Genomic DNA, 25,100 nt, shown 5'->3' with positions numbered 1-25,100 from the left:
AAGAAAATAATTCAGAAAAATGATTTATAAATATGGCATAGAGATGCCCATCTTTTAAAAGGTCAACCCTTATTTTTATAACATTGAAAAGTGTTTTCTTAATATGCACATATGTATATTAACACTCAAGGGATTAACGATGTTGGTTGTGTGGATGAATGGCTCTCGTTCTCTCTGGACTGAGGGTACCTACATAGAGACTTAACATAACATTCATAACCTTACATACTGCATTCATAAGCAGTACATTAGCATTTCATAACTACATGGGGAAAAAGCATTCATGTTATGCTTACATACTGCTTATGAATGTGGTATGTATATGTTATGAATGTGTTATGAAGTCATTATAAGTCCTGGGCTCTGGTTGGCCATGATGACAACAGAGTCCAATCACAAATCAAAATGTAAAGACGTGACGTAACATGAAAACAACAGAGTCAAGAGCCCCTGACATCAATTAGAAAGTTCTCACATCATAAAAATAGTCCATGACATCTATATAAGCGGTAAGCCTTACTTCATTGCACTGGGTTTAGTTTTCTTTGCACGTCTCAACTTTATATGTCGCTCCACATGAGATGTTCCTCCTCATGTTAGGTGGAAAAAGGAAAAGCTGTATCCTTGTTGGCAAGTGTCCATACATTGTCCATGATGATTTTGACACGCAGTCATTTTCCCTTGGTTTATCACCAGCAAACACAGTGTACAAGAAGAGTACAATAATACAATGTACATTAAGGATCTGTTTCGCTGACCCAGATTAGGCCTACTCCTTGACTAAATTACAATTTAATCAAGATTACTGATCATTTGGTTTCAAGGACATTATTCAATTATTCTTTGACTATTATTAATCTTCATTTAAAAAGTCCCAGTCACAGTCCAGTCCAGGAGTATGTAATTCAAGGTTAATTTATGTTCACGAAATCATATTTTTTGCTCTTGATGAACTAAACCAGAGTTGGGCCTACTCCTGGATTATTTTAATCTGGGTTTGAGAAACGGGTCCTATGCGTTTTTTAAATGGAGAAGGAAAAGAAATCGCAATCAAATGTAAGGCTTTTGTCTATGTGATGAGGAGGCAGAAGCACAGTCAGCACCCGCACAAACACATACAGTATGCTCACACACGCGCACACACACACACACACGCACGCACACAACTCCACCCTCATTCCCACCCATACACAAACAGAGCCGACCAGACTCACTCAGCCCAGTATATCCAGGTAGACAGGCGAGGCCTTGGCCAGACTCTGGAGCAGGCTGTGAATCTCCTTGATGTTGAGTCTCATGTAGGGTTCTCTCTGCCAGCAGCTCAGCATCAGGTCGTACACCTCCTTTGGACAAGAACGCGGCCGCTGCAGCACGCGCCCCTGGGTGATGCACTCGATCACCTGTAGGGGGAGCACCACGGGTCACTACCACTGGTCGGTACTTTTTCAATTTAATTCAAATTAAATTTATTTATCCCCACAGGGGCAATTAAGGAAGGCATTGCTATGACAACAACAGCATCTAAACAAATGTGAGGTTCACCAAGGTGAACGTTTTTCAGACTCATAGACATATTAGCCCTGGTTTATATAATAGATTGTCTGGAAATATATATTCATAACGCATACATTTCAAATCTATATGGACAATACGAATGTGACCTACTGTAAATAAGATTTGAAAAAGAGATGACAGCAGAGTGATGTGTTTGGAGATTTGTCAATAAATCTCATAATTGGAGGTCAGGTGCTATGGTTAGGGCCCTGTGTTCTGGGCTATCATGTCACATGACCTAAATGTTTTACCTTTATTTTAAGTTTTTTCCAGAAATGAGAATTACACCAAAAATGAAAGCAATTGTCTGAGGGTAGTGCCGGATGATCTGACATAAAAATGAAAGGGGACAGTTTGTTGAAAAAGCTTTAAATAAAATGTTAAAATCCAGGTCATGTGACATGACTGTCCAAAACACAGGGCCCTAGCTATGGTACCAGTGTAGTCAATCTACTTTAGGAAAGGTTTGAGCTTGTGTCTCTGACCTTGTCATCTCAGAACCCAGAACCAAATCCCATCGAGTGCTGCTGTCTGTCATAAGAGACTACTGACCTCATTGTTGGAGAGCTGGTACCAGGGCTGCTTCCCATAGGTGAAGATCTCCCAGAGGACAACGCCTAGACTCCAGACGTCGCTCTCCGTGGTGAACCGCCGGTACATGATGCTCTCTGGAGGCATCCAGCGGATGGGCAGCATGGTGTGACCACCCACCTGGAAACAGACAAAGGATCCATCAGGAACCATCCAGGAAAACCACAGAGATGGTAAAATGAAGAAGAGATGATGAAGGTTGGAACAAACGGTAGTGAAGTAAAGAAACTACCCCCAAGAAGGAGTTAAACGGATAGGTGTTGTTGAGTCACTTCGCTCCACAAGGAGCTGAAAGGACTAAGTTTGTCAGGTCAGTAACCAACATACACGATAAGGCCATTGGTTAAAGGAAGAATATACAATATTCATGATAAGAACATGACATGTACACAAATGTGTATTGTGTGTGGGACTAGAGTTTTCGTGGAATGCAATGTCATGATGTGATATGTAAAAAAAAAATTATTTAAGCCCAACTTACACAATTCATTTTTTGCCTGTATTGGTATTAACAATCTTCTGCCATGGCTGATATTGACATCATGATTGTCAGTTTACGATAAGTGGCAAATCTTTCCATGTGTTGAGCCAAGTGCTGTTCAGCCGCATTCTTGGTCTTTCTATCTGTGTATTAGTGAGTGGGCCTATTCATATGCTGCTATCTGATTGGGGGATGATGGGTCTCAGTTACATTCATCTATTTTGTATTGATTCTCCCCAGGGAGAGCCAGTGAGCAGCAGAGGGTACTGTTGTCTACACAGACCCTAGGACTGGGGCTGACTGGGAGACAGAACATGTCTGGATCTAACAGTCAAATCATATTACTGGTTTAAGATTACTATCTGTAATGTCTGTAGCGTTGTCTATACTATTCTAGTGTAGGCTAGATAGTAGCAGATAGCCGTTAGCCTGGTCGTTTGTGCTTTAACTAGCCAATACCATGCCAGTTTAGCATTACAACAACAAAGGAGTTGGGTAAAGCAGAAACAGATTGGGCTAGCCTACCAGGCTATCTGCTATGGTAGACCATTTTTTCCTCACATTATATGAAATGGGTTCGATACTGGATAGAAGTGATAAGGAGAGGAGTGTTCATGAAATCTTGGTATTTTAAGAGCAGTAAAAAAAACAGACTTGCCTGAAAACAGTGTAGTAGAATTCACAGCTAAATTAGCATCGCGGCTTAAACGCAAAGTCAACCATGAACTCCTTGCTCAGGGAAAAAACTGCAATTTGCACTGTTGCCCCCTATAACCATGGAAACAGCACTTATATGCAGATTATAGAATTTGCATTTAAATGGCATTAAAAATAGATTAAATATTTCTAGTTAAAATGACTATTGCTGTAACTGCACGGCTGTTACAAACCAAAACCAGAACAAAGTTCCAATTATACACTTGAGAGTATTCCTGTCCCGCTTGTATGTGTGTGTGTGTGTGTGTGTGTGGTGTGTGTGTGTGTGTGTGTGTGTGTTAGACTCACCCTGTAGTAGTCGGTGCTGTACACGTCCCTGGACATGCCAAAGTCCCCAATCTTGACCAGCAGGTTCTCTCCCACCAGACAGTTGCGTGTGGCCAGGTCTCTGTGGACAAAGTGCTGGGAGGCCAGGTAGACCATGCCTGCAGCAATCTGCTGGGCGATGTGCAGCATCTGGGACTGGGTCAGCTCCACCATTAGGCTGTGCTGCCCATCAGCCATCAGCACCGTGTCAGGACCATGGGACCTGCACCACAACACAGGTGGGTCAGACACAATGCAAACTATAGTTACCTACAGTTGACAACAGAGGAGGATAAGTGCAAACTCATTCGCTTGCATTGCAATGCAGTTATCCAGTTTTAATTCAAATACAGTATCACCATCACACTAACATATGTGCCAAAGTTCCACATAACCTCGTCTTATTACTTTCTTTTGAATACAGTACACAGGAAGAATGGACAAAGGTAGACATCGGGACACAGGACGGTACCTGAGGAACTTGTTGAGGTCGCCGTGTTTCATGTACTCGAACACCATGATGAGCGGGTCGCTGTCCACACACACGCCGTAGAAGGTGACGATGTGCTCATGCTGCAGGTTGGTCAGTAGCTCCGCCTCCCGGTGGAAGTCAGCACGGCCGCTCTCGCTGCCTTCTTTCAACGTCTGAGGAGGACAGGGATGCGCACGCACACATACGCACACACAATTATCATAATTGATTGCTGGGATTGTTGATTGTTTCAAAGTCTCTTTCCTACAAAGTTCAATTCAATCCAAAGAGATATTAGTTTGTGGTGCTATAATCCAAAACAATGTACATACAATATAACACTCAGATTGTATTGAAAAGCACAAACAGCAAAAAAAAATTGTTTTTTATATATCAAAGCCAGAACAAAAGACCCATCGTTTCAGCATTTGACCTTTGTAAAGTGTGTGTTGATTGTTTGAAATAACTGCGTGGAGGGCCGTACTTTACCTTGACGGCCACCAGGATCTTTTCCTGATCTGGGGTCAGGTTGTAGCACTCAGCCAGAAACACCTTCCCAAAGGCCCCCTCTCCCAGCTCACGCTTCAGCACAATGTTGTGTCTCTTGATGTGCTGGACAACTGGGATGTAAAGAGAGACACAGTTAAGCTATTTAAAAAAGATGATGTTTTGTCACATACACCAGATAGGTGCAGTGAAATGTGTTGTTTTACAGGGTCAGCCATAGGAGTACGGCACCCCTGGAACAAATTAGAGTTAAGTGCCTTGCTCAAGGGCACATTAACAGATTTTCGACATATCGGCTCGGTTACTGGCCCAATGCTTTAGGCTACCTGCCGGCAAAAGGCCCATACAAGGCCCATTACTAAGGGTGAACTGACCAGGAAAACCTCTGGGCCCAAGTTATAATTAGTCAGGTCAAGAGGTCAGGAAAACCTCCTGGCCCTACTCATTGCATACACTGAAGCTATAGCAACAGCCCTAGTCTACTGCTGTTTAGAGGATATACACAGACGAAAATACAATGATGTACTGTTCGCTTGTCAGACCAGTATGGTATCCCATTATGGTAGCCATTAACATAACTACATTTCTCACAGGGCAACAAGTGCAATAGTCAGATGTGTTTGTCTGTGTTTACCACAGCTATCTATGGTCAGAATGTCTGTCTAGTGATAGCAGTGGATGCTGCTGAGGGGAGGACGGCTCATAATAATGGATGGAATGGAGTCAATGGAATGGTATCAAACACATCAAACACGTGGTTTCCATGTGGTTGATACCATTCCATTGACTCCATTCCAGCCATTATTATGAGCCGTCCTCCTCTCAGCAGCCTCCACTGAGTGATAGCCCCTCTACCGTAGTCTGATACAGCAGCATTAACTGCAAGAGGTCAACCAAAGTCATCACCATAGTAACATCAGACAGGAAGTCGACGGAGAAGACAGTCCAGTCGCAGTGTCCCTGTCATGGATTTATCAGAAAAAGACTGAGTTACACCACCAGCAGACCTCCGCGACACGGTAACTCACACGTGTCCGATTTCAGCATGCTGCCAGATTGGCGGAAATACTGCGGGTTCTCGATGACAGGGATCTTTGTCATTCCAATGATCACCGCATCGTGGCTCAACTCCGAGGACGACGGGGTGTTGTTGCCGTTGGAGACGTGATGAAGAGGACTGGCTGAGTCATCGTCGTTACTGATGACCGAGGAGGAGGAGCCTGAGGAGGAGCCCAGTGGTAGGAAATATAATTATGACAGGAGTGGAAGAGGTCTTTTTCATGTTTGACTTCTGTATGTTGTTATGTGGCAAAATCTAAGCTGGAATGTGGTGGGACTAAATAGACTGTAGAAATGTGCATGATGTTCATTATCATTTAAATGACTTGAGTCCTGCAAGTCTTAATACAGGTCTGAAAAACGACTTAACTAAGATTAAAGAAAAAGCTTACCCTTCATCCCAAACTTTGAGTTTCTTCCGTATTTCAGAATGATCACCATCAGAACACATACAATTAATGCCACGCCAGCGATTCCCACCACTACGTACACCTGGGAAAACACCATTCAACAACATAAAATACCTGCCAATTTCAGTGCACTACATTATAATACTGTATATAAATAACCATGCATGACAAATGATGGCGTGTATGTTAACTTACTGCAACACTGTCATCTATTGGGGGTAGTGGTGAGTCTGAGAGAAAAAGACAAGTCATATTTAATACAGAATGAAAACAGCATTAAACATACAAACATCTACATTGAAGTACATCATCTAATCTCCTTTCCTCTCAAACGCTGAAAATACTGTCTGGTTGGGATATGTACAGTATTAAAGGTGTGTTAAAGATATTCTCCTGATGAAACTGAAATGCATGGGTCTAAATGATGTAGCAGTGAATTGGTTTAGGTGTTATCTGACCAACAGAACACAAGTATGTAATGTTGGTGATGTTCTGTCAGAGGCCAAAGAAATATACTGTGGAGTACCGCAGGGATACATTTTAGGGCCTCTCTTATTTCTTATATACGTTAATGATATGCCAGATACAGTAAAGTGCAAACTCCTGCTTTATGCTGATGACTCAGCCATACTGGTATCAGGTAAGGATACAGTTTACATAGAGGAGACCCTGAGTAAGGAATTGCATTTTGTTAGAGATTGGTTGAATGACAACAAATTGTCGCTACATTTGGGAAAAACTGAATCTATTTAGTTTGGAACAAAACATAGATTGTTTAGGGCTGACAAGATAAAGGTAAACTGTGCAGGCAATGAGATTGAATCTAAAACAAGTGTGACTTATCTTGGTGTGTCCCTAGATCAATCCCTTTCTGGAGACATGATTGCTGCTAAAATTCTTTCTAAAATGGCAAACAAATTGTAATGTTTATATCGTAACACTAGATATTTTAACATTAAAGTTAAAAAACTGCTTGTCTCAACCTTGATTCAGTGTCATTTTGATTATGCCTGCTCTGCTTGGTAAAGTGGAGAATGCAGGTCATGCAAATGAATGTTATCAGGTATATGCTGAATGTTCCCCCTAGGAGGCTTGTTGCCTTTGGAGTCCAAAGTGGACCAACTTAAACTTAATCATATGTTTGACATCTTAAATGATCTTGCCCCAGGTTATATGAAAAACCACATTGATATGGTCTATAACCAACACAGTTACAATACCAGAGCTAGTGTTTTTCTATACAGACATTTTTCTATGGAATAGCCTCCCCTTGGAGATCAAGCAAAGAAAAAGTAGAAATAGCTTTAAAAAGCAGGCATTTTCATTAGGACAATGTTGTCTAAGTAAGAGAAACCACTCCACTGCCCTTTGTGCCCCCTACTGCTGGTCAGGTGTATTTATTTGAATGATAGGTATGATGTGCCATGAATAGATTGTTTTAAAGTGAAATTAATATGGTTGATTTTTAAGGTTAGGGAAAAGTGCAGTGAATAGTGACACTTTTTAGGATATCAATATAAATGAATGTATTTATGGTTGTTTGTCTTGCCTTTTAATCATTATATGTGTTATTGTTTTACCATCGAGGACGACTTTGCAAACAAGCGTTTTAATTAATACTTTGAAGTGATATCCTCTGGGTCCACATTGTACATTTTGTTGTATATGTCTGTTACCCAAAATAAATTCAATTCAATTCAATTAGCTATGTCATGTAATGTTGACCACAGGATTTCAAAGTTCAAGCACATACCAGTGGTGTCTGAGGAGCAGCATTGTGATGACATCCACAGCACAGGACGAGCAGTGGACAGAGGACATTGAAATTATGACAAGGCAGGAGTCATCAATCTGTCATTATCCCTAAACTCTTAAACTTAATGTCATGTCAAGAGAAAAAAGAATGCATACATGTCTCTGTAACAGCACATTTTGGTAATTCTTAGCAAAATTGCAACGTCTTAAGAAATACTTACAAGGGTAATATGGCTGTTCTGAAAAAAGGGAATTTACGTGTTATTCATACACATCCATTACATATACCATGCTACACAGAAAACAGTATATTCTCAGAAAAAAAAGAGTGCTATGTAGAACCATTTGTCCCCGTAGGAGACTTCAGGTCACATATAACAATTTTTGCTTCCACATAGAGTCTCTGGTTCCAAATAAAACCCTTGAAAGGATGCTATTTGTAACCAAAAAGGGTTTTATCTGACCTGAAAGGGTTCTATCTGGAAACTTTTTTCAGGTCCTATGGGGACAGATGGTTCTACATAGCACACTTTTTTTTCTGAGTATATAAAACAGCTTATATATTGATTATATAACATCTTATATAGAATTACAGTAACTATAAATTGAACAGGAGTGAGACCTGAGGGATAGTCGCCCTCGTCTGGCGGGAGCAGGAAGTGGGCGTCGATTACTTTCCGGTCCTCCCCGAACTCGTTGCTGGCCACCAGCGTATACTGCCCGTTGTGGATATGAGTCGGGTTGGCAAGCTGCAGGCAGCCATGGTGAACGCTCCCAAGGCTCTCGTGGATCTCAGTCTTGATATACTCCTGTTCGTGGAGCTCCTGGTCCTGGTGGTACCACTGCAGCTTGGGCTTGGGGTTCCCGGTCACACTGAAGGGGATACACCAGTGGTGGAGTCTCAATGGCTCCAGCAGCTCCAGGATAGTGGGGCAAACTGACACAGAGACAACAGGAACAGGAAAGGAAGAATAGTCACAGGGTACTGGGAATGGGTGCTAGACACGAGGAAGGAGGTCTGGGGGAGTGCAATGGGAGGGCTGGACAGGAGGGAGGGTATGGTAAGGCACTGAGGAGCAGAAGAGTATGGCAAGGTGACAGAAGACATGTAGAGTCAATCAGATTGTTGAGGGATAGTGGACAGTACTAAAGGAAAAGTGAGACACTCATTCTTTCAGTAAGGACACAGAGCCACCAGAGGAAGTCTTTCAGAATGTAGACCACAAATACAAGGATGCTACAGATCCAGGATTAAATGCCACTGTAGAATAATCAGTGAAAATGACTTTGCATTTTGCAACCACAGTGCCAGAATAAAATTAAAATTAAAAAGGTACATGTACTCAACACAACAGAACACGTCCTTACAGAGGATGTTGAGTAGGAGGTAAGCCTCGGTTTGGCCGACTACATTCTCAACATTGCAAGTGATCACTCTGCCGTTGTCCGAAGGCGAGAGACCTGACAGCGTCAGATTGCTCTGCAGCTCCAAGACATTGACCTGTAAATACATTTAGCATTATTAGCGTTAGAATTAGTAGTAGTATTAATAGTTACATATATTACGCGGTAAATACAGTAAATAACAAATCATTGTGTAAATTCTAAAACACCTTATAAAAGTATGGAATAATGTGCTGTTATTATGATAATAAAATGATATATTGCTCTTCCCCTGTAGCTCAGTTGGTAGAGCATGGCGCTTTCAACGCCAGGGTTGTGGGTTCGTTTCCCACGGGGGGCCAGTATGAAAAATGTATGCACTCACTAAGTTTCATGTAAAATAATGAATAAAATGTAGCGTTATGGGTTCAGTTACATATAAAGCCAGGAGTTATTCCCTGACAACATGGCCTCATCATCCTAGCCTTAGTAATAGTCAGAGGGTTGTGCCATCATAATATGCCAAAACAAAGAACATCATCTCACCTCATAGCTGGTGAAGAGGGTGTCCAAATTCCACGAGATCTCAGGAGCAGGAGACCCTGTTGCACTGCACACTGCTGTGACATCACTTCCCTCCGTCTTTGTGAAGATAGAGGGACTGACCTCCACTGCGGGAGCCTCTGTGAGACAAACGCAAACAGAACTTTTAACAACATTGTTATACTGTACAAGTCGCACCTAAGTGACCTTCACTTGATTTCTACTTCAAGCTGTTTACTGACATTTGAAAAGAAAACTCAAGGCAGTACACTGGCATTCTAGTAAGCTCCTCAATGCTCTTCAATGTTCCATAAACTCTCTCTCTCTCTCTCTCTCTCTCTCTCTCTCTCGCTCTCTCTCCAGTGTAGTTCCCTGTCTGTCTCAGGGGTTGGTATTACCACAATCAGGGAGAAAGAATCTGGAGATGGCCCTCCTCACTCCACTGTCGTCTATGCATTTCAGCTCTTGACTCTCTGAACTGTCAATGTCCTCTTGCAGCCTCAGTTTGATCCACATGTTCTCACATACACACTCCAGAGGGTTACCAGACAGGAGAGGACTAGAGGACAAAAACAGAGCATTAACACACACACATATAGTACAGTCGTGGTCAAAAGTTTTGAGAATGACACAAGTATTGGTCTTCACAAAGTTCGCTGCTTCAGTGTTATGATATATTTTTGTGAGATGTTACTATGGTATACTGAAGTATAATTACAAGCATTCCATATGTGTCAAAGGCTTTTATTGACAATTACATTAAGTTTATGCAAAGAGTCAATATTTGCAGTGTTGACCCTTCTTTTTCAAGACCTCTGCAATCCGCCCTGGCATGCTTTCAATTAACTTCTGAGCCACATCCTGACTGATGGCAGCCCATTCTTGCATAATCAATGCTTGGAGTTTGTCAGAATTTGTGGGTTTTTGTTTGTCCACCCGCCTCTTGAGGATCAACCACAAGTTCTCAATGGGATTAAGGTCTGGGGAGTTTCCTGGCCATGGACCCAAAATGTTGATGTTTTGTTCCCCAAGCCACTTAGTTATCACTTTTGCCTTATGGCAAGGTGCTCCATCATGCTGGAAAAGGCATTGGTCGTCACTAAACTGTTCTTGGATGCTCTCGGAGGATGTGTTGGTACCATTCTTTATTCATGGCTGTGTTCTTAGGCATAATTGTGAGTGAGCCCACTCCCTTGGCTGAGAAGCAACCCCACACATGAATGGTCTCAGGATGCTTTACTGTTGGCATGACACAGGACTGATGGTAGCGCTCACCTTGTCTTCTCCGGACAAGGTGTTTTCTGGATGCCCCAAACAATCGGAAAGGGGATTCATCAGAGAAAATGACTTTACCCCAGTCCTCAGCAGTCCAATCCCTGTACCTTTTGCAGAATATCAGTCTGTCCCTGATGTTTTTCCTGGAGAGAAGTGGCTTCTTTGCTGCCCTTCTTGACACCAGGCCATCCTCCAAAAGTATTTGCCTCACTGTGCGTGCAGATGCACTCACACCTGCCTGCTGCCATTCCTGAGCAAGCTCTGCACTGGTGGTGCCCCGATCCCGCAGCTGAATCAACTTTAGGAGACGGTCCTGGCGCTTGCTGGACTTTCTTGGGCGCCCTGACGCCTTCTTCACAACAATGAACCTCTCTCCTTGAAGTTCTTGACGATCCGATAAATGGTTGATTTAGGTGCAATCTTACTAGCAGCAATATCCTTGCCTGTGAAGCCCTTTTTGTGCAAAGCAATGATGACGGCACGTGTTTCCTTGCAGGTAACCATGGTTAACAGAGGAAGAACAATGATTTCAAGCACCACCCTCCTTTTAAAGTTTCCAGTCTGTTATTCTAACTCAATCAGCATGACAGAGTGATCTCCAGCCTTGTCCTCGTCAACACTCTCACCTGTGTTAACGAGAGAATCACTGACATGATGTCAGCTGGTCCTTTTGTGGCAGGGCTGAAATGCAGTGGAAATGTTTTTGGGGGATTAAGTTAATTTTCATGGCAAAGAGGGATTTTGCAATTAATTGCAATTCATCTGATCACTCTTCATAACATTCTGGAGTATTTGCAATTTGCCATCATCAAAACTGAGGCAGTAGACTTTGTGAAAATTAGTATTTGTGTCATTCTCAAAACTTTTGACCACGACTGCAATCACATATTTATAGGCTGTTTATCTATAAAATAAGTCACATGACATAACATAGTAGATAGGGATAGGTACTTACAAAGATGTAATGTTAAAGTTTAGGAATGTCCTCCAGGACAGTGTTGACAACTTATTGTCTCTCAGATTCCTATCAGTCAAAGTAATACATCATAAAGGTTACAATGAAGCAACTAATGTAGGTCAGACATAAATAATGTAATCAATGTAATTAATCAATCAATAATCAGTGTGTCGTTCCAACAAAATGACTTACAAAAAAGTATGTGATTTTGGAAAGCTCGCTCTCCTTACTCTATCACCTTTCAAATGTTGCACCTTGTATAGTTTAACTATACATTAACAAAAGTATAGTTCTGATAGATGAGTCCGGCCATTATCTTTGCAGTGTGCGGACAGGACTACTTCCTCTGTTACTCCTCTCCTACTTATTAGAATCCTTCCCTCGTGTGGCAGTAACATAGATTTAGGAATTAGAATTCTAGAATGGTCTTGAACCTTATGATGGGATAAAGGTCAGCCATTTTGGTCAGGGAGTTGGTCAACCTGTGGTTTGCCAGTGCTGTGATAAGATATTGTGTAAGGGGTTGTAACGGAAATTATTTTCCAATCGTTTAGTTCTTAACAGAACCATAATTTTTTTGTTCCGTTACACTGTTCCTAGGGGTGTAACGATTCATCTACTACATCGATGTATCGATTTATATTCATATGATCCAACTACATCGATCTGTGCGCGGCGAGTTGGCCTTTTGGACAACATACAGTGGGGGAAAAAAGTATTTAGTCAGCCACCAATTGTGCAAGTTCTCCCACTTAAAAAGATGAGAGAGGCCTGTAATTTTCATCATAGGTACACGTCAACTATGACAGACAAAATGAGAAAAAAAATCCAGAAAATCACATTGTAGGATTTTTTATGAATTTATTTGCAAATTATGGTGGAAAATAAGTATTTGGTCAATAACAAAAGTTTTTCAATACTTTGTTATATACCCTTTGTTGGCAATGACACAGGTCAAACGTTTTCTGTAAGTCTTCACAAGGTTTTCACACACTGTTGCTGGTATTTTGGCCCATTCCTCCATGCAGATCTCCTCTAGAGCAGTGATGTTTTGGGGCTGTCGCTGGGCAACACAGACTTTCAACTCCCTCCAAAGATTTTCTATGGGGTTGAGATCAGGAGACTGGCTAGGCCACTCCAGGACCTTGAAATGCTTCTTACGAAGCCACTCCTTCATTGCCCGGGCGGTGTGTTTGGGATCATTGTCATGCTGAAAGACCCAGCCATGTTTCATCTTCAATGCCCTTGCTGATGGAAGGAGGTTTTCACTCAAAATCTCACGATACATGGCCCCATTCATTCGTTCCTTTACACGGATCAGTCGTCCTGGTCCCTTTGCAGAAAAACAGCCCCAAAGCATGATGTTTCCACCCCCATACTTCACAGTAGGTATGGTGTTCTTTGGATGCAACTCAACATTCTTTGTTCTCCAAACACGAGTTGAGTTGAGTTTTTACCAAAAAGTTATATTTTGGTTTCATCTGACCATATGACATTCTCCCAATCCTCTTCTGGATCATCCAAATGCACTCTAGCAAACTTCAGACAGGCCTGGACATGTACTGGCTTAAGCAGGGGGACACGTCTTGCACTGCAGGATTTGAGTCCCTGGCGGCGTAGTGTGTTACTGATGGTAGGCTTTGTTACTTTGGTCCCAGCTCTCTGCAGGTCATTCACTAGGTCCCCCCGTGTGGTTCTGGGATTTTTGCTCACCGTTCTTGTGATCATTTTGACCCTACGGGGTGAGATCTTGCGTGGAGCCCCAGATCGAGGGAGATTATCAGTGGTCTTGTATGTCTTCCATTTCCTAATAATTGCTCCCACAGTTGATTTCTTCAAACCAAGCTGCTTACCTATTGCAGATTCAGTCTTCCCAGCCTGGTGCAGGTCTACAATTTCGTTTCTGGTGTCCTTTGTCAGCTGTTTGGTCTTGGCCGTAGTGGAGTTTGGAGTGTGACTGTTTGAGGTTGTGGACAGGTGTCTTTTATACTGATAACAAGTTCAAACAGATGCCATTAATACAGGTAACGAGTGGAGGACAGAGGAGCCTCTTAAAGAAGAAGTTACAGGTCTGTGAGAGCCAGAAATCTTGCTTGTTTGTAGGTGACCAAATACTTATTTTCCACCATAATTTGCAAATAAATTCATAAAAAATCCTACAATGTGATTTTCTGGATTTTTTTTTCTCAATTTGTCTTTCATAGTTGACGTGTACCTATGATGAAAATTACAGGCCTCTCTCATCTTTTTAAGTGGGAGAACTTGCACAAATAGTGGCTGACTAAATACTTTTTTTCCCCACTGTATATCGATCTAACATCGTTTTAAAATGTAATAAATCGATTGTATCGATACTAGGAAATAACCCATTGGATTTAAGCACGTCAGACTTTATATGCAGGGGTGCACATAACTGGTACGCAGATACGCAAGCGCGACAAATTACTACGTGCCTTTGCGTACTTGACCGATCTTCTCATCTAACCTTACACATGACATGTTGCTTGTCAACTACTGTCAGGGATGTCCAAAAAGCAACAGACATTAAGCAGCCTTTTTGGCGTTTCGCCACCTACAAAGAAACGCCAACTGGAGCCAGAGCCGAAGAAAATTATTTTTTCGGAAAAGTGGCTCCAAGATGTGCAGTGGCTTGAAGCTAACGATGAGCGCACTGAAATGTGGTGCAAGATTTGCCGCTCAAATCCACATCTAGCAGACAAAACAGGTGCATTTTATAAAGGCTCAAAGAATTTCAACCATCCTTTATTTGACCAACATGAAAAGAGCAAGGAGCACACGAATGTGGCGCAAGCCATTGCTAAAAGCTAGCCGAGAATAAATGCATAAAGCTAAACACGCACGTCCCATGTCTTCCTATTCTGAGGATGTTCCTTTACTGAATGCTTTTTGATGGATCTGAGGACATCACAAAAACTGAGCAGGAAATAGTTTACATTGTGTCTGTGTCCAGCAACGGAGAGTTTACTTCGGACTTTATTGGACTGATTGAATTGGGTGCTGACCGAACCGCACAGGCCATAACAGACGGACTTGTGAGACTTTACGGGGCTGCTGTCAACGTAGGTATGGGTAAGTTTCATAATACCAGATGGTCTGCATGGAGGCATGAAACACTGTTAAAAATATCAAGACTATTGCCAGCCATTAAAATGCAACTGGTTACCAGGTATTTATTTCAGTCACACTGGTTGAATTTTTGACTAAAAGGTTACTGAATCGATTTCAAGTCACTGAATCGTTTCGGATCGTATCGTTCTAAATGAACCAATATCGTCCTTAAATCGTATCGACAACCACGAATCGTGATTCAAATCGAATCGTTGTTAAAACGAATCGTTACACCCCTAACTGTTCCGATATAAAAAAAACAAAAAAACATTAGCTCAACATTGAATTACTTCACTGCAGATAGAGCAGGTTGCTATGGAGCGGGAAAGCTATAGTTGTTTTAGCCTAGGCAGACGATAGTGCTTTCGGATATCGGCTGCCTAGTCTATAGTTGTTTACATGCGTGATGGACAACCAAGTGTAGGGCGCGAGATGCTACTTAAATTTTGAGGCCGGGTGTGGGAGAGAGAGGGTGGAGGAGGAGGCTTGGCTTGAAGAGCTGGGCATCTTGTTATGACATGCATTATCTGAGTTAGGCCCACAGAATTATACCTACGGAGGAGCGGCTTCTATGGAGGAACATTGAATGTCTTTGAACTTCCGAGAGTTGGACCAGAGCTAGCTAGCTAACATGCTTGTGTGTGCAGAGCGGCACCAGAATTAAAAACACGTCTTACCTTTTTGTAGTTAATAAATCCAATGTGAAATGTGATAACTATAGTATACGTAAATAGCACTGAAAAGGTTAATCCATTCTTCTCTAATAAAAAATCTCTCCCTAATTTCTTAATCACACTTGTAACATCAGTAGGCTAATAGACTAAGCTTCGGAGGAGGAGGGGCAGGTAGCCTACACACACACACACTGGTAAAGATGTTCAGCTGGCAGGCAGACACTGGAATAAGTTTCTGAGTGACAGAGTGAGGGCTTTGGTATATGCACCTTGTTGCGTTATTTGTGGGACTGAAAAGAAATGCCTGGAATGTAAAATAACGTTATTATCTGGTTCCCATGCTTTTCAAATGACGGTTCTGTTCCGGAACAGTATAGATCTCTTTGGTTCCCGTTTCTGATTCTGTTACTCAAAAAAAGTTGTTATTTTCAGGTTTTCTGTTCTGTTCCCTGAACCGGTTCCAACCCCTGGGTAAAATAATGAATTTGAAGAATGTATCCGCACTGTAGCTAGCTAGCCAGCCAGTTTTAGAGGAATGATTCCATAAATTTAAAAAAATGAACTGCCATTATGCCAATATTCCATTCAAACAATGCAGTCAATCCACAGTCATACACTGGCTGAAATCTGTTGATGATAGGACTTAGACAAGTTGTAAATGCAACAAGTACTCATATTGCATCATATAATAGCACTCACACATATATTTTAGAGTCTATCTATACAGAAAATGGGTATATAACCCATACAAACTGCATTTATAATTATATTACACTTTTAGTTTGACAATAATTCTATTACACCATTTTTTATATATCACGTCTTACTTTTATTTTCCTTTCCTGCGTAAGTAAAATCAGGATGATGCCTCTACTGCCATTAATTCTAAATAGACTGATTTGGATTTCTCCCTGACCAATATGGCTGCCATTTTCACCCCATTCTGGAACTTTTTCGGTTTTATGACATAGCCCCTCTAGTAATTTAATAGGATCTCTATTGGCAGTGATCACATTGCTCAACTAAACACAATGTTCCTCACTGTTTGCTGAGCATGTCGTCCTGTTACCCAGCCATGAGCCTTACCACGCCCTGGTCCCAGATCTGTATGTGCTTGAGCCATCTCCTTTGACTATACATCATCATGCCAATCCATACAGATTTGGACCAGAATTACCACACAACTAGAAGTCATGACTTCAGTGTGAGGTAAATAGTAAGAATCTACTTCCCTATAATATGAATTTGCCTTAATTGTTTTTGACTGGCTTGTGGCCCCTAGATTTGCTCTTTGAGAGTACATTAGCTCAATCTGTGAAGAGAAGGATGAGAAGGAAAACAACAAACAGAGGATCAATCAAAGACTACAGTACTTACAGATATTGAAGTCTTGTATTGTTGAAAAAGGCTTCTGATGAGATAGAAGTCAGTCCTGTATTCGTCACAGTTCTGTTCAGGGGGGGAGATTTATAAAGAGAGAAAACGTGTTATTTTTAACGTCACTGTTACATATTAACAAAGTTCAGCATAACCTACTCTATAAATATTCCATAACATGCTACAATAGTCTGGATAATGACCGTAACAACATTTGAGTAGTATTAATACTTACAGATTTCTGAGATTCGAGTAGTACTTCAAGCTGTTATCATTGATGTCAAATAGTCTGTTTTGATTTGCAATGTATCTGTAAAATTGAAATACAACGTTTACAAATTATTGTTATTACAAATAAAGTACATTATTCACATGTTCTTGTCCCTAAATTAGTACTTTAAATAGCACTCCCTTTCAAATGAAAATTCTTCATAAAGAAGATCCAGCACACGGACATTCTTGTATGGTCCACAATGGATCGCAAACCAAAGTTTTGGTCAATAGATCTTCACCAAGGTTTAACATTTAATTCTCATGCCATTTTAAGGCATTTAGTGTCTGATGATATAAAGGGACAATAGATGGATAGTATTTTCAAACATATGGAAATATCAAAGTATTTGGCCATTATGCCCATGGTGGGCAGTGTTACAGGATTCTGAACTGTTTTGATAGATATATTTGATAGTGGTAGAAACTAGTGTCTCTTCAGACACTCCTCCAAATACTTGATCTACTGATTAGAACAGCTACGATGATAGATACATATTTATACTAGAGCACATAACTCCTGGATTGGTGATGGTGGTGTATGTTATATTAATACATGTTTAGAATTAATTCTAAATGTTAAATATTCATAATATTTAATGAAAATGCCTTGTATGCCAAGGTGACATGCCAGTAGACCATCATCAATGAAGGTTCCCCTATGATTAAAGTAAGGAAGGGGGACAGGGTCTCAGGCCGGACACAGGATACAACACCACCCTGACTAGATGTTTGGCACCTGCACGCTGGTGTGGATAGTTTGCTCACTATCTGGATTTGTTGAGGAACCATATAGGTGACAGGCACACTACTGTACTCTACAGCTTACTCTGAGAATTATCTGTATTGTTTAGACATACTGTACTGAAATATTGTACATCTATAGGCCTACATATGCTACAATAACAAGCCTGATAAACTTCACTATCACCAACAACATGCAGTGGTAAGGCCTATAGACACACTCTTTTCTCTACACAGACCTCATCCCGTGCACCTCTGGCACTTCAACAATTGTGGCCTAAGCCTGATAAATGGCTAGAAACCTGTGTCTTATACATACAGTTGAAGTCGGAAGTTTACATACACCTTAGCCAAATACATTTAAACTCAGTTTTTCACAATTCCTGACATTTAATCCTAGTAAAAATTCCCTGTCTTAGGTCAGTTAGGATCACCACTTTTATTTTAAGAATGTGAAATGTCAGAATAATAGTAGAGAGAATGATTTATTTCAGCTTTTATTTATTTCATCACATTCCCAGTGGGTCAGAAGTTTACATACACTAAATTAGTATTTGGTAGCTTTGCCTTTAAATTGTTTCACTTGGGTCAAACGTTTCGGGTAGCCTTCCACAAGCTTCCCACAATAAGTTGGGTGAATTTTGGCCCATTCCTCCTGACAGAGCTGGTGTAACTGAGTCAGGTTTGTTGGCCTCCTTGCTCGCACACGCTTTTTCAGTTATGCCCACACATTTTCTATAGGATTGAGGTCAGGGCTTTGTGATGGCCACTCCAATACCTTGACTTTGTTGTCCTTAAGCCATTTTGCCACAACTTTGGAAGTATGCTTGGGGTCATTGTCCATTTGGAAGACCCATTTGCGACCAAGCTTTAACTTCCTGACTGATGTCTTGAGATGTTGGTTCAATATATCCACATAATTTTCCTTCCTCATGATGCCATCTATTTTGTGAAGTGCACCAGTCCCTCCTGCAGCAAAGCACCCCCACAGCATGATGCTGCCACCCCCGTGCTTCACGGTTGGGATGGTGATCTTTGGCTTGCAAGTCCCCCCTTTTTCCTCCAAACATAACGATGGTCATTATGGCCAAACAGTTATATTTTTGTTTCATCAGACCAGAGGACATTTCTCCAAAAGGTACGATCTTTGTCCCCATGTGCAGTTGCAAACCGTAGTCTGGCTTTTTAATGGCGGTTTTGGAGCAGTGCCTTCTTCCTTGCTGAGAGGCCTTTCAGGTTATGTCGATATAGGACTCGTTTTACTGTGGATATAGATACCATTGTACCTGTTTCCTCCAGTATCTTCACAAGGTCCTTTGCTGTTGTTCTGGGATTGATTTGCACTTTTCGCACCAAAGTACGTTCATCTCTAGGAGACAGAACGCGTCTCCTTCCTGAGCAGTATGACGGCTGCGTGGTCCCATGGTGTTTATACTAGCGTACTATTGTTTGTACAGATGAACATGGTACCTTCAGGCGTTTGGAAATTGTTCCCAAGGATGAACCAGACTTGTGGGGGTCTACCGTTTTCTTTCCTGAAGTCTTGGCTGATTTCTTTTGATTATCCCATGATGTCAAGCAAAGAGGCACTGAGTTTGAAGGTAGGCCTTGAAATACATCCACAGGTACACCTCCAATTGACTCAAATGATGTCAATTAGCCTATCAGAAGCTTCTAAAGCCATGACATAATTTTCTGGAATTTTCCAAGCTGTTTAAAGGTACAGTCAATTTAGTGTATGTAAACTTCTGACCCACTGGAATTGTGATACAGTGAATTATAAGTGAAATAATCTGTCTGTAAACAATTGTTGGAAAAATTACTTGTGTCATGCACAAAGTAGATGTCCTATCCGACTTCCCAAAACTATAGTTTGTTAACAAGAAATGTGTGGAGTGGTTGAAAAACGAGTTTATATGACTCCAACCTAAGTGTATGTAAACTTCCGACTTCAACTGTATACCACTGTGACTTTGAGCTACATACGTGTTTGATATTGACAAGAACCACTCCATAGTCCATTGCTACGTTGGGCATTTTGTGGGGGCGACATAGATTTGAGTCCGTGATATTTGCTACCCTACATTATAATAGTGATTTGGACCATTTATCTGACATTTTTCCATCGTGTTTTTTTCGTGTTTCCCACAGTCCCTGAATTTGGGGCCACGGCCGACATCATGCCATAATCCTCCATAATATAATTTCCACTATCACTGCATGGGCCTGGTTTCTAGAGGAAGATGCCTTAATACTACCACTGCTTGGGCCTGATTTCTAGAGGAAGATACCCTAATTCAAGTATTCCCAACAGCGCGCAACCACACCACCCGACACGCACGCTCACACACAGTCACACACACACACACAAAACTGTCTTTAGCATGAGAATTATCCCACACTATTATCTTTGCTTGATGTTCCTTAGGCTATGTCTCTATACAAAACGGAGAAACATGAGAGATTAACAGCCTGCATAGTTGTCTATAGCATAGTAGACACCCCTTATTTTGCGATTTTACAACGTAAATATTTTTGTATGTATTTGTTTTAGCAATCTGACATTGGTTTGCTTAAACACGTTAACCTTTATACAATTGTGACGTTCATTGTAGGCTTTACCATGTCTACAATGGCGTAGCCATTTATTTTACTTACATATCGGTGATGTTGATGTCCATTTCCATGTCATCTAACGTAAGGATAGGGAAATCCTCGATCCCTGGGTCAGGATCGATACAAGCAATCCTTGAGATGGTGCAAGTGCAGGATGCAGGGCAAGCAGAGATAAACCTCCACAACCCCATCAAAACCATAAAGATTCCGGAGCGAGCCATTCCATATCCCCCTGCGTTGGAGCCCATCACAGGTCCAACGATATCCCAGGGCTATTGATCAAATCTGGATATTATTAATCCCCCCCCCCACCCCCCCCCCCTCCTATAGCCAAATTAATCCGTTCGGCACCACAAATGAGACAACAGTTGATCACGAATGCGCAATCCCTTCAGTTTAATATCAGGATGCCATGAAATGGCCTTCTCTATCTCCGCAGAATTAGTATCACACTACTGCATATCGATGCGGTGAAGCAAGGTGTCAAGTGCTCCGTCCTGGTGCTGTCTCACTCGTCTCTTTCTCAGGGGCAGAGCGACTGTCTGCGCGGTCAAACGTTGCGCTCTAGATGCTTTGGGGGAGCAAACCGTTATCCTGGTGATTCTTCTTCATATGCAGTACTGATGGAGATGGAAATAAGAGAGACAGCACGGTAGAGTCAGAATGACTGGTGATGTAGCAACACAGCCTGTTCTCATAGACTAGACGTAACATAGTGAATGTAAATCAGGGACACTCGAATTAGTATGATATGTTATGTTTGGTGTGGTTAAAAAGACAGTTACTTAATGCAAACACGAAAGGAGGGTAGTTGGTTGGGGCGGATGGGTGGTCATATAACGCAAACGTCTAGAAACCCAAAGGTTGCATCTTCGAATCTCATCATGGACAGCTTTTCCTTTTTTTCTAATTAGCAACTTTCCAACTACTTACTACTTTTTTGCTACTTTGCAACTACTTAGCATGTTAGTTAACCCTTCCCCTAACCTTAACCCTGTAACCTTACTCCTAACCGTAACCCTAACCTAACTCCTAACCCTAACCCCTAGCCTAGCTAATGTTAGCCACCTAGCTAACGTTAGCCACAACAAATTGAAATTCATAACATATCATACGTATTGCAAAAATCGTAACATACCATAAAAAAATTTATTCTTAACATATCATACCTAATGGATGATGGACATCCACAAATTAATAAATAACATCCCAATGGTATATCTCGGATTTACATACAGAATAATACAAAATGCTCTGAGACCAGGTTGCGCGACAGAGTGCTTGTGCGTGGAGGCAGGGTACCTGCATTCGTCTATTGATTACCGCTGTGGAGGAGCGCATCTCTACCAGCCATCACTGGAATTGCGTTTATAGGGAGATGGTTAAGACGCTCGAGACAGTGATATGTACTGCTGACAGTTTATCAACATTTATCAGTGTTAGGACTATTTAATTCAACAGCTTTCAATTTGCATGCTTATCATGCACTCATACTCTAAAAATAGGTGGGAATAGGCTACTCACTACAGCCCTACATCACACTTATATTTCATTTATAATAGGGGGTTAAATATTTGAATACAATTTAATTACATTACCTATTTTTGTCATATTTGACGTGCCAATTTTATTCTGCATACCCACAAACTCGTTCCATATGACTAGATAGTGCTTTTTCAAACAACAATACCACAGCTCCATGGATGGCCATTACCAGTGTGACGTGCAGTTTGACGCACAAGATGGGCTGCATCTATGAAAAATAATTACTAGACAAAATATGTCTGTGTGTGCTTCAAATGAGTCTTCCATCCCAGTGGAGGAAGGAAGACAGTGGAGAAATAGCTACTATCGAAATATTCATTGTAATTTGTCAAAGCAAAGATAGCCTAAACTAGCATATGGTTTTTAAAAATAAATGTTTGTGGAAGCATGTTATTGGGGGGTCATGAGATGAAATATGTAGGCTATCTATTCATAAAAAAAAGAGTGATTCTGAAGTTAGCATATTGAAGCATATTGAATAGCTGGTGAAATACAGCAGAGTGATATACATTATTAAAAAATATGTAATATGCTCAGTTCAACTTTTTAAATCTGGGAAGTTTGCAACTTGAGCGCAAGTAAATCTACTACAAAAGGTAATAGAGAAGAAGACCCCTGGTAGTGGCACATGACACTGTTCTTTTCATTCCAGGTGGTCAACAACACACACAGCTGCTGTGATGTTGTGGGACCATTGTATCTCTGTGGGAAAAGTGCAATCATTTGACAAGGTCTTTTAGTGATAAAATAAATATCATAATGTGCAAGTGAAGGACATTTCAGACATCAATGGTTATTGAAATGAGACCAACAATAAAGTCAGTTGGATAAAATATTGCAACCATGCGCATACGTTTTCTGCCCCTGTACCTTAGCTTTCATCACATGGCACTTATGAAGACTAGAAACAGAAACAGGAGGGTATCAAATTGTGATTTACCCAATGTAGAAGATAGAACAGAATAGTGTAGGATTGGTGGTATAGAGTTATTCTATGAGGTCATATTTTATTCACATTTGTTCATTAGGATCAGATTCGTTGGAATGGTTTACTCACTGAACAATCAGTGGGGGACCCAGAGTCATGTATTTACATCTAAATATATGGCTCTGTGGGGATCTGGGGGGACCCATCCCTATGGGTTTGTCAAATGAACACACAATGGAACGAGTGAACGTGATGTGCCTTAGTGCCTAACCTCTGACAGGACACTATTGGACATGATCTGAGGTATTCTGCGCCTGAACTCATCACTCTGATCCACACACACACACACACACACACACACACTGGATGGATAATGTCACTATGGATACTTGGGGCTTTCCAAATAGCATGGACAATGTCAAGTGTCGCTATGGATGCAGATGAAAATGGCGAAAATGTGTAAGCAGGCTTTTCTATGAGAAACGTCAAGTATGGAATGATATCTGTCTCCATGGTAACCGGCTCAGACTATGAGAGAAGGATGAGAGCTCTTTATTTTGCTTATAGTTGAGACTTGCCTATCTGAATGGGCCTGGAAATCAGGGAGAAATGGCGATTTGCATAACCAAGATAAAGTACATCACCCAAGAGCTTTCCAATTCACTCAACAGGAAGATATATTTGTTGTTATTACAGAAATGTCCTAATGAGGGTTCAAATAGTTGGATAGCAGTCACATGATGTCCTCAATTGTACCTAGATGGGGAAGTCAAGTACAGAAGAATGCAAACTATACTGTACAGTATTGAATCTCTTTTGAACCAAAAATATAGGCTTTTCTGCCAATTTTCAACCCCAAGGGTTCTTGTTTTGAGATAGCACCAACTTCTGTGCTCAGGCAATGACTGTATTGATATTTAATAAATAAAAGTGTAATATCAGTTACTAAAATACATTGTTTTTAGTTATATTAAGGATGTAAATAAAAACCTCTTACCTCTTATCTAGCTGAGGAACACTCCGTCCTCTTATATCGAGGCGGAGTTGAGTTTTGATAACTGGTTCTGGGATTTGCTAGCAACAATATTGAGGCACCTTCAATCGATTCTTGTAAAAATTTAAATTATGAAACCGCTTACCTGTACCTACAGTTGAAGTCGGAAGTTTACATACACTTAGGTTGGAGTCATTAAAACTAGTTTTTCAACCACTCTACAAATGTCTTGTTAACAAACTATAGTTTGGCAAGTCGGTTAGGACATCTACTTTGTGCATGACACAAGTAATTTTTCCAACAATTGTTTACAGACAGATTATTTCACTTATAATTCACTGTATCACAATTCCAGTGGGTCAGAAGTTTACATACACTAAGTTGACCTTTAAACAACTTGGAAAATTCCAGAAAATGATGTCATGGCTTTAGAAGCTTCTGATAGGCTAATTGACATAATTTGAGTCGATTGGAGGTGTACCTGTGGATGTATTTCAAGGCCTACCTTCAAACTCAGTGCCTCTTTGCTTGACATCATGGGAAAATCAAAAGAAATCAGCCAAGACCTCAGAAAGAAAATTGTAGATCTCCACAAGTCTGGTTCATCCTTGGGAGCAATTTCCAAACGCCTGAAGGTACCACGTTCATCTGTACAAACAATAGTACGCAAGTATAAACACCATCGGACCACGCAGCCGTCATACCGCTCAGGAAGGAGACGCGTTCTGTCTCCTAGAGATGAACGTACTTTGGTGCGAAAAGTGCAAATCAATCTCAGAACAACAGCAAAGGACCTTGTGAAGATGCTGGAG

The 25,100-nt window shown here is 41.1% G+C and overlaps 1 protein-coding gene across 1 annotated transcript; it reads right to left on the bottom strand.

The window, feature by feature from the left end:
- Positions 1-1,214: 1,214 nt before the first annotated feature.
- LOC311136107 (BDNF/NT-3 growth factors receptor-like) lies at positions 1,215-21,069 on the bottom strand (the record flags this gene model as incomplete). The annotated part of the gene is made up of 17 exons (XM_084170189.1): positions 1,215-1,400; positions 2,107-2,265; positions 3,632-3,872; positions 4,122-4,294; positions 4,611-4,741; positions 5,657-5,848; positions 6,080-6,179; positions 6,293-6,327; positions 8,074-8,091; positions 8,475-8,789; positions 9,221-9,353; positions 9,782-9,918; positions 10,177-10,337; positions 12,009-12,077; positions 17,192-17,263; positions 17,427-17,501; positions 20,864-21,069. The coding sequence occupies 17 exons, from the start codon at positions 21,067-21,069 to the stop codon at positions 1,215-1,217; spliced, it is 2,403 nt and encodes an 800-aa protein (XP_084026315.1).
- Between the last annotated feature and the right edge of the window lie 4,031 nt (positions 21,070-25,100).

This window comes from Coregonus lavaretus, assembly GCF_964263955.1.
Source record: "Coregonus lavaretus genome assembly, chromosome: 10".
Classification (NCBI taxonomy): Eukaryota; Metazoa; Chordata; class Actinopteri; order Salmoniformes; family Salmonidae; genus Coregonus; species Coregonus lavaretus.
This window is presented reverse-complemented; position numbering and strand designations above follow the sequence as displayed.